The sequence below is a fragment of the Nicotiana tomentosiformis genome, chromosome 6, assembly GCF_000390325.3.
Source record: "Nicotiana tomentosiformis chromosome 6, ASM39032v3, whole genome shotgun sequence".
NCBI classification, from domain to species: domain Eukaryota; kingdom Viridiplantae; phylum Streptophyta; class Magnoliopsida; order Solanales; family Solanaceae; genus Nicotiana; species Nicotiana tomentosiformis.
In genome coordinates this window covers 129,330,945-129,341,907 of record NC_090817.1, presented here as the reverse complement: position 1 = coordinate 129,341,907, position 10,963 = coordinate 129,330,945, and the positions used below count along the sequence as shown (strand labels likewise).

Below are 10,963 nucleotides of genomic sequence, written 5' to 3'. Positions count from 1 at the left end.
ATGTGCAAGGTTTCTGGCGAGAAGATGGCCAAGCATTTTGACCTTAGTAATGCCCGTGAGTTGTTTCAACAAGTTAGTGCCCGACAACTTCACCATTTGGCTATGCTACAAGGGAGGGAATTTCATCTTACTGATCGTGACGAACAATCGAATTCTTGGAGTGACTTTTTTATAAGTCTTCACTCAAGCTTCATCACCCTTAGGCATGACGACATTCATATTGTGGAATCTTATAGCCCCCATAGGTTTAGTCGTCAATTCAACTTTTGTCAAGATGTTCCTGGCAACCTCATAGAGCGACCTTATGACGGCTCACTGAAAATGCTAGTGCAATTTTGGGACTCCTGTGTTCGTCTTGGAGGTCCGTCAAAGGTTATTGTCCCTACGCGTCCTTCAGAAGAGGGGTCTCTAATGACTCATGAGTATGCAGATTGGTGGTCAGCTCATCGAGTGCACTCCTCCCGACAAAGTACTCATATCATTTTGAAAGTTCCAAGGAAAGATGATATTCCTTTATCCTCCAAAGATGATCAACGTCAAAAGAACACTCACGAAGGGTCTTCCAAGTCCAAGTTAAGATCAAAAGATCCTTCGCCAAGCACCAAGCTCTTATCCAAGTCTACCCCTTCGACGGGCGGGGATGCCCATATGGAAAAAGGAGCTAAACATATTTTGTTGACTTCCAAGACAACTACTGCCACTGTGGAAGGGACGAACAATCCTTGCAAAAGGAAAGTGCCTCATACTTCACCAAACAAAGATGTTGCAAAGACAGCCAACGTCGTGCCAACAAACGAGGAAAGGACTCAAGCTTCTGCTTTGCCCGATGAGGGTGTGAATGTTAGTGCGACTTCCAGTTCGAACGAGAGTGATGTTAGTCACGACATACATTGGAATCGTTCAAAGAAGAAGGCTAAGGACACGAGTCATAGTGAGTTTGCTGACTTGGATGCTCTTAGTATTGATACTGGATTTTTCATAGATGGTGACCTTAGCTCAACGATGCCGTTGTTTGAACTGGAGAAATGAGTAAATATTATTTCCTTCAAATTTACTCCTTTTTTTTTTGTTTTTTTAACACCAAAGTTATTGTTTTTTTTAATTGCAGTTGTGCGTCGATGAGTTGTATGATGATGTACTTGGTGGAAATATGGTGGAAGACTGTGTTACAAGCCTAAATTCCCTCAGTGTGGCCGCAAAAAGTCCCCACACTTCATTTGATGGTGTTGAACATCATGCTGCAAATAATGCTTCGTTGAAAGATTTGAGTCTACCCAAAGAGTCGTACCTCGTTCTTCCAGAAGATGTTATGCTTTCCAAGCCAGCCATGACAAGTAAGATGGAGGCTGCCGCAAGTCAAGCAAAATGTCAAAAAGCCTTCGAGCCTACTCCATGGCCGTTACATCTTGATGCTCCAAACTTCAAACTACAAGAGACTATTTCCCGTATTAAACTTTCTTTTGTTAACACGATGTGGCATACCTTGTGTGAATGGATCGAAGAGTTCTCTCTTGATTATCTGGATAGCTTCACAAAGTTGGAGGAAAGTATCGCTTTGACTCTTAAGGAAATTAAGAAAGAAAATATTATTGATACTTCTACTTTAGAGGCTCTTGTTGAGGCTTTTTTTAAGACGTATACAGATTATGATGCTTTAAGATCGTCCAAGATGACTAAAGAATTCACCAAGAGTCACTTTCTGATGCACGACGACGCCTCGATGATGCAAAACAGGAATATGAAAAGGTGAACGAGTCTGTAGAGAGACTTCAAGCCAATCTTGCGAGTGTTCAACAACAACTAGCTACCTTGGCATCCAGAAAGAAGAAGATCGTCGCGCTCTTGGATAAACGACAAGTGAAGTTGGCTAAAAGTCAAGAGAACATTGACATTATCGAAGGAGAGATTTATACCATTGAAGCCAATCATCCGTTATCTAATGATGAAGCAGAGAAATTATCCCTCCTGAAATGGGCAGTTGAGACAAGCCGCCAACAAATCCTTAGCTTCAAACCTTTTTCATGATTTTAGAGTTTTTTGTTTTTGCTTAGGATTCTCGACTTACGAATTTTTTTTTATATAACTAATATCATGTAATGGAGTACTTATTTCTTGGAGCAATAAAAGCATCTTTATTTTTAGTATGTGATATCTCTCTTTGAGACCTGGATTCCCTCTGTTACTCCCAATTATTTCTTTCTTAAATTTCAGCACATGTCTTGTGTGTTGGCTTTGTTACTTCGAGCGCTCTTGTTAAAGAAAGTCATATCTTGAGCTAGGAGTGTCGGAATTATAATCCGTTTGTACCTTTAGAAAGAAAACTCAGAGATCTGAAATACCTATGAATTTCATGGCAGAGCTCTTTTCGGGCTATCAACAAACAATTCGTGAAATTGACTTAACTGCAGTGAACTTTCAGATTTGTGTACCTTTGGCGAAAATAATTGTATCTTGAGCTAGGAGTATCGGAATTACAATCCATTTGTAATGTCAGAAAGTAGACTCGGAGATATAAAATGAATATAAATTTCACAACAGAACTCCTTTCATACTGTCAACAGAAAATTCACGAAATTGATTCAACTGCAGTGAACTTTCAGATTTACATACTTTTGGCAAAAATAATTGTATCTTCAGCTAGGAGTATCAAAATTACAATCCGTTTGCAGTGTCAGAAAGTAGACTCGGAGATCTAAAACTCATATAAATTTCATAACAGAAATCCTTTCGGACTGTCAACAAAAAATTCGCAAAGTCGACTCAAACGCAGTGAGCTTTCAGATTTGCGTACTTTTAGTGAAAAATATCATATCTTGAGCTTGGAGTGTCGGAATTGCAATACGTCCATGCCGTTAGAAAATAAACTCAGAAACCTGAAGTACCTATGAATTTCATGGAAGAAATTTTTTCGGTCTACCAATAGAAAATTTGCGAAGTCGACACAACTGCAGTGAACTTTCATATTCGCATGCATATAGAAGTCTTTGCGGCATAAGACCTTATGGATTAATAAAAGTTCCAGATCATGTATTGCTTGATCCTTCAGAACCCAAATTTAAAATTTCACAGTTAGGCCACATGATGGGGGAACAACTCACATTGGATTCAACTACGCAAAGCTTTATGGTAGCATCATGTTTTGAAGAAATGAAGCGAACTTGGAAAGGCATTCAAGACAAGATAGCGACAATCTTTCGCGTCAATTGCTTTTATGACTTAGATTCTTCGTATAGGACAAAGTACAAATATTTTCATCCTTTTAGTCTCTTGATAATGATGCATCAGATCCTTGTAGCATTGAAGCAATGAAATGTCCATTTTGGCTTGACACAAATTGCCTTCTTTGTTTCTGTAATATGCGCCTATTTAAGCAATCAACGTGATGCCTCAACTCGAATTTTGATGATCATGTCACGTTGAAATACATTTTTTTAAGCTTATGCGATTGAACTTAGAATGAAACTCTAAGCTGCTTACGTACCTCAGTGAAGAGGATCGAGTCATTACGTAGTTCAAAATAAGTAATTTTTTTTTACTCATGTGACTAAACTTAGAATGAAATTCTAAGCTGCCTACGTACCTCGGTGAAGAGGATCAAGTCATAACGTAGTTCAAAATAAGTGACTTTTTTTTAATGTCCTAACTTTTGCCTAGGCCGCCTCTTTCGAGATTTTCAACCTAGCGGTCCTTTTCTTTTTAGCCTAGGCCGCCTCTTTCAAGGTTTTCAACCTAGCGATTTTTTTAAATTTTTTTTATGTCTTAACTTTTGCCTAGGCCGCCTCTTTTTGGGTTTTCAACCTAGCAGACTTTTTTTTTGTGGGTGCTGTTCGCAGTTTAGGCTCATACGGGCCAGGAGCGTGTCCTCTTTAAGGATAATACCTTTTCAGAAATTTCCCATTGATAGGGCCATTTCTCATGCCATCTGCATCAACTAACTTGTAAGCTCCACTTGAATAGGCTTCTTGCACAACATATGGACCATCCCATTTTGAAGTGAATTTGCCCCCGGATTTGCGAGAGGTGATAATAGGTCTTCTTACTGCAAGAACTTGATCGCCAACTTGGAAGGACCTCAAGAGAATCTTTTTGTTGAAAGCACGAGAAAGACGAGCTTGATAACATTCAAGACTTTGTTGAGCTTCTAGCTTTTTTTCATCAAGGGACTCTAGTTCTTTAAGGTGCAGACAAGCGTTTTCTTCTTCAATAAGACCTTCTTGGACAGCGAGTCGCAAGGATGGTATTTGACGCTCAAGAGGAAGAACTGCTTCGACTCCATAAACAAGAGAATAAGGAGTTGCTTATGTCGGCGTGCGATGAGTCGTACGATATGCCCACAAAGCTTCTTCCATTCTGCCATGCCAATCTCTTTTAGACTTGGAGACAACCTTCTTTAACAAGTTGCAAAGTGTCTTGTTAAATGCTTAGTCTAGTCCATTTGTAGCAGCATAATATATTGACGAATTATGTTGCTTGAAGTCAAAAAGTTCATAGATCTTGGTCATCAATTTATTATCGAACAATTTGCCATTATCTGTTATTATATAACTAGGAATACCGAAACGATATATGATGTTCACTCGAATGAAGTTTTCGACATTCTCTTTCTTCACTTCCTTGAGAGCGACCACCTCAGCCCATTTTGAGAAGTAATCATTTGCAGCCAAGATGTCTAGATGTCCTCCAGAAGATTTTGGAAGTGGTCCAACAACATCTAATCCCCAAGCGTCAAATAGCCAAGATGCAACAATAGGGTGTACATTTCAGGTGGTTGGTGTATAAAATTTGCGTGAAACTGGAAAGCCTTCTTCGAGCATAATCTAAGCAATCTTTCACCATTGTCGGCTAGTAGTAACCCATCCTCTTAATGTGAAAGTGGAGCTTCGGCCCAGATTGATGTGATCCACAAACTCCAGAGTATGCCTCTTGCATAGCTTGAGTTGCTTCATCTTTCCCTAAACAACGCAAGAGAACTCCCTCAAATGATCTTCGATACAAAGTGTCCTTGTAGTAAAGGAAGCGAGGGGCACGCCGATGAATTTAGGTCTTTCTCCTTGGATCTTCTGGGAGTATCCCATAACATAAGTAGTCGATCATGGTTTGTCTCCAATCAACCTTCTCATCTTCAACGATGGCTACCAAACGCTCGAGCTTGCTTTCTTCATTCTCGTTCTCATCTGGTGGTACTATCCATTTTTGGCAGATAGTGATTTGTGTTTGGCCGGACAGAGTCAATGTCGAAGCTAGATAAGCTAAGGCGTCAATTTTCTTATTTTCCTTCCTTGGCACATGCTGAAGAGTTACATTGCCAAGCCATCTAATCAATTTCTGTGCATAATCATGATAAGGACGTAATTCTGGCTTTTTGATCTCGTAGCTACCTAGCAATTGATTGATCACTAACTCAGAGTCTCCAAAAATATGTAATTGGAGTTTTCTCATATCAACGGCCATCTCAAGCCCAAGTATGAGTGCTTGATATTCTGCAATGTTGTTGGTGCAATGTTGTGTTAAGGTGAAGGAATATGACAAGACTTCTCCTTGAGAAGTGACAAACACAACACCTGCACCAGCTCCTTCACGATGTGCGGCACCATCAAAATATATTTTCCATGGTGGTTGCACTTCGATGACCATTGCATCCTCATCAGGTAGTTCATCAGTCAACTCCCAATCATCAGGTATTGGATGATTTGCCAAGAAATTTGCCAAAGCTTGTCCTTTCATAGCTTTTTGTGGGATGTACACAATCTCGAATTGTTTAAATTGGAGGTACCACCTTGCTAATCGATCATTGAGGACGGGTTTTGACATAACAAACTTGATCGGGTTCGCCCTTGAAACGAGACGGATGGCATGAGCTTGAAAGTAGTGCTTCAACTTTTGAATTGCGAAAACCAATGCCAGACACAACTTTTCGATCGGAGAATACTTTAGCGCATTTGGGGTCATCATCCTACTCAAGTAGTAGAGAGAATTTTCTTTGCTTTCACCATTTTCTTGGGCCAAAAGGGCTCCAACTGACCTTTCTTGGGCTGTAATATATAGAATTAATGGCTTTCCTGGTATAGGGTCTGTAAGAACCGAAGATTTCATCAAGTAGGATTTGATGCTTTGAAATGCATTGCTACAAGCTTGGTCCCATTCAAAAGGTACACCCTTCTTCATGAGACGGCTAAAAGGCTGTCACTTCCTTTCTAGATTTGAGATGAATCTTCTAAGGTACGCCAATTTTACTTGTAGACTTTTCAGTTCATGTATATTTCTGGGCTCGGGCATCTTCAAGATTGCATCGACTTTGGCTTGATCTATCTCAATCCCTCGATGTCGAACAATGAAGCCAAGGAACTTTCCAGAAGTAACTCCAAAGGCACATTTCAATGGGTTCATTCTAAGTTGATATCTACGGAGTCGTTCGAATACCATTCCTAAGTCTTGCAAGTGGTGTCCTCCCTTTCTTGATTTCACCACTAAATCATCCACATAGCATTCCACATTCTTGTGGAGGATGTCGTCAAAGATATTCTGCATTGCCCTTTGATATGTGGCGCCGACATTCTTCAAGCCAAAAGACATTACTTTGTAGCAATAAATGCCTTTAGGAGTGCAAAATGAAGTAAGCTCTTCATCTTTCGGTGCCATACATATTTGATTGTAGCCAGATGATCCATCCATGAAATACATCGCCTCATATCCGGGGGTAGCATCAATCATAAGCTCTGGGATGGGGAGCAGAAATTCATCCTTAGGGCGTGCATTATTGAGGTCTCTAAAATCGACTCAAACTCGAATTTGGCCATTCTTCTTCTTCACAGGAATAATGCTTGAAATCCATATAGGATATTTAACCTCCCGAATGAAACCAACTTCGATGAGTTTATTGACCTCAGCTTCGATTGATGAAATCAATTTTGGCCTGAAGAGTCTTTGGGCTTGATTAACAGGACGAGCTCCTTTCTTGACCGCGAGATGATAAACTGCTACTTTAGGATGTAAACCAGGCATCTCTTTGTATCTCCAAGCAAAGACATCTCTATATTCTTTGAGTAGCTCCACACAAGTTCTTTCTTCATCTGTGGTTAGTAGGGCACTTATATAGGTGGGCCTAGAGTCTTCTGCAGTGCCAAGGTTGACTTCCTTCGATGCGTCAACTGTCATTTGAATTCCTTCTTCTAGTTTCGGAGGAGCATCCTCGACATTTTCGTCTTCTTGGGGATCACCGTCATTAAACGATATATGGCCATACCAAGAGGCATCTCCCAAATTTTTGTCAAACTTCCTTAGAAATGAAGTGTATTGCTCCTCATTCGTAGTAATGTGATATGAAGATCCTACACTTTCTTCATCTTCGTCACGCTCTCTACTGTGGACCAATGTGCGAGTCTTCACTTTGAGTACCTCTCCGCATGAAATCAAAAGTTCTGATTGTTGCCTCATTCTGGAAGGGATCAGGCTTTGACACTCTTTGGAGATACTTTGGACTCTAGATGGCAAAGGTCTTCTTATTTTTTCATAATTTCTTTGGGACTTGTTCTTCTTCCTTTTCAATAGCCCCAACCTCTCGAATACAGAAGTTCTTGTAGTTGGTTCTCCAAGTCGATCAAAGACAGAAGACCTTTTATTAGGATCAACGGGTTCATATTCCATCGTGATATAGTTACTACTTGCTCTTCTAATGGAGATGCAAACTGTTGGGGGGTTGTTTGTAACCTAGACCCTCACGTGATTGCTTCGCCACATGCTCCTTATTCTTCATCGTGTTTGTTTTCCTAGTAGCTTCAGGTGGGAGCTTCCCTAGATTAGATGGTTCGTTGGAATCATATCCAGCCTTTGCGAACAACCTATAAGCATTCAGATCAAAACCTTCATTTGTATGTTTCGTGGGGAGTGCCTTATTTAGAGGTATGTTAGGGGCCACAAACTTTTCCAGTGGCTTTGAAGATAAATTTATGGTATCAATATGCTTGATAGGAAGGGTTAATTCTCTTAGTGCATCGTTTTGGATGCTTGATGATTCTCCTTCATCTTTCTTCACTTTTGGGACGTAGCGAAATAAAGGAGCTATTTTCTTACCTGCAGTTGCAGCATTCTGTTTGTGAGCTTTCGAAACTTGGTATGCTTCTATTGTAACTTTATCTTCACCAGAAGCTACTTCAGCCCTTTTGGACGCGATATTATCACCTTTGGCCTTCGTGATATCATCAACTTTTACTCCCTTCACGATGTGGTTCTTCAAGTAGAACTTTGCATCAGCGAAGTATGCCTCGGCTTCAACGAACGGTTTGTCGTCATCAACTATCTTCTTTTTGATTCCATCTTTATTATATTTCAAACATTAGTAGAAAGTTGATGGGACAACTTTGTTCTCGTGTATCCACGGCCTGCCAAACAACAAATTGCATGAAGTCTTTGCATCAATCACATGCATCCATGCATTTTATTGCATATCTCCCATGGTGATTTCCAGTTTGATAGCTCCTATGGCCCTTTGCCCCTTGATTGAATCCTTGAATCATCAGTCAGCTTTCAGAAAGTTCTTCAGTTGAGATGTCGAGTTCTTTCATTATGCGAATGGAAAGAATGTTAACTGCAGATCCGTCATCTATCAAGATTCTGTTTATCCTCCACTCGAGCACATAACCCACCATAAACAAAGGGCGATTGTGTAGTGTCTTACCAAGTAGGAGATCGTCTTCAGTGAAGGTGATTTTTGCATTACAAACATCTGCTTCTTGGAAGGAGGACTCAACAAGACTATTAGACAGTGATGGAGACGGTGTTGGTGTGACATCGTTCTTTTCCTCTTTTTCTTTATCAGCATTACAACACAAGGCCTTGTCATCATCGTCAGAAATCCTCATGCAAAATCAACTTGGCAAGAATTCTCCCAAAGTCACCGGGTGGCGTGGCTTTTGGTGATGGTGTGTCTCTATCTCCACCTTCTTTGGGTTCTTAACCATTAGTTGCTTCTTTGGTCTTCTCACCATCTTATTCCTCATAGGTTGCTTCGTTGATCCTTTTTGCGGACTCAATTTATGGCGTCTTCGACGAGTCACCAGGTTCCAACTTTCTTCATCAGGTTGATCAACTCGGACTTTGTCATCCTCCGACAATTCTTCATCTTTATTCCCTTCACAGGTGCATATCTCAATCGGATCGAATGAACCAAAGGCAATGGACACATGGTTTGTGCTCGCCTTTTTGTCTTCAAGCTCGATCTTCTTTTGACGAGCCAAATCCATAACTTTGTCCTTGAAGACAAAGTACTTCTTAAGAGGGTGACCTACAAGCCGATGGCATTTACAGTAATTCAGGTCATTGCTTTTTCCAGCTTCATCTATCCGCTTTATCTCTGGCAGCTCAATAAGCTTTAGCTCGAGGAGTTCTTCAAATATTGCAGGCACATCGGAGTCTAGAAATGGGTACTCCTTTTCTTGCATCTCTTTGAAAGTCAACTTTCGAATTGCATTGTCTTGAGAGAAAGTTGTTTTCATACTCTATTTCTTGCTCACCTTGGTAGTAAACTTCAAAGGAGAGGCATTGACATTCATGGATTCTTTGCTTTCATTCTTGGGTACGAACTTGCTCCATTTCTTGACTTCTTTCTTATCTCTTCCCTTGCGAGGTTCGTAGATGGGAAACATTTCATTTCCTGCAGAAGCCATGCTCAACTCCATATCATGAGCACATGTGGCAAGTTCTTCAAATGTCTTGGGCTTAATTCCTTGAAAGATGTAACGAAGTCCCCAATGCATTCCTTGGATGCACATCTCTATGCCAGAAGCTTCGCTTAGTCTATCTTTGCAGTTAAGGCTTGCATTCCTCCATCGGTTGATAAAGTCAATAACTGGTTCATCCTTTCGTTGGCGAGTGTTCATAAGTTTCACCATGCTCAAAGTACGCCTCGTGCTATAAAAGCGATTGAGAAAATCTTACTCCAATTGGTCCCAACTATCAATGGATCCAGCCTCGAGGTCGGTGTACCAATCAAAAGCATTCCCCTTTAGTGAGCGGACGAACTGCTTGACAAGGTAATATCTATATGTCCTTGTATTGTTGCATGTCTCAACAAAGTGCGCAACATGTTGCTTTGGATTTCCCTTGCCGTCGAACTGCTGAAATTTGGGAGGTTGATAGCTGGCAGGCATCCTCAAGCTATAGATTCTAGCGGTATACGAATTTGCGTACGTGAGGGAAGACTTTGAAGCGACCTCATACTTATCTTTGATAGTTCCTACAATGAATTCCTTCAATTGTTCGATAGGAATTGATCCTTCGGAGAAGACATGAATTTCTTTGGCAGATGACACTTGTTTTGTTGGGGGATCAGCCTTCTCATGGACTTCAGGGAGCTTTCCAGGTGCATGACTTGATTCTCCATCCATCATGCTTTCAACTATGCCTGTCAATTTTGCGATACAGACATCTTGATCTTGAGCATACTTTGTTAAGCCATCAATCGCCTTTGTCAGGTTTGCGAGTTGCTCCTCCATTGTCGAAGTGTTAGTCATTATTTCCTCCATGATTATTGCAGATGATGAATAATAACCGAGACCTTCCCACGGATTGAACTCAGTTTGGAACATGTCATATGGTAAGATTAGCGTTGAGCCAACATTTAAAACTTCATCATCAGGTTGGGTAAGTTGACTCTTGGTATTATATAAAATAAGTTGAGCAGGAGCTTTCTCCACAACTTCTGCAACATTATCTCCTCTCTCCGATTTCCTAGTAGAGGACCTTTCTTCTTCGGATGATGAAGATCTCAAAGCAAGCATTGATGCAGACGACACTTAGAGTGCTTTTTGTCCCAAGACGTTCGCCTTGCTTCAGGTGATTGGCCCAAGACTCCCCATAGTAGCGTTCAGGATACTTTCAACGTCAGAAGAAAACTTGGAGTCAGCAACTTTTGAGTCGATCTTCTTTGAAGCCATCTTAGTGATCTTGAATATTGAGAGTTGAGAAG

At 40.7% G+C, this 10,963-nt stretch overlaps 2 protein-coding genes across 2 annotated transcripts; both read right to left on the bottom strand.

The window, feature by feature from the left end:
• Positions 1 to 3,866: 3,866 nt before the first annotated feature.
• On the bottom strand, positions 3,867 to 4,836 carry LOC138894763 (uncharacterized). Its single transcript, XM_070179489.1, has 3 exons — positions 4,794 to 4,836; positions 4,556 to 4,711; positions 3,867 to 4,261 (listed from the first exon to the last, which is right to left on the bottom strand). The coding sequence occupies exons 1-3, from the start codon at positions 4,834 to 4,836 to the stop codon at positions 3,867 to 3,869; spliced, it is 594 nt and encodes a 197-aa protein (XP_070035590.1).
• A 201-nt stretch (positions 4,837 to 5,037) lies between these two features.
• LOC104114028 (uncharacterized) lies at positions 5,038 to 6,165 on the bottom strand. Its single transcript, XM_009624368.1, has one exon. The coding sequence runs from the start codon at positions 6,163 to 6,165 to the stop codon at positions 5,038 to 5,040; it is 1,128 nt and encodes a 375-aa protein (XP_009622663.1).
• Positions 6,166 to 10,963: the final 4,798 nt, after the last annotated feature.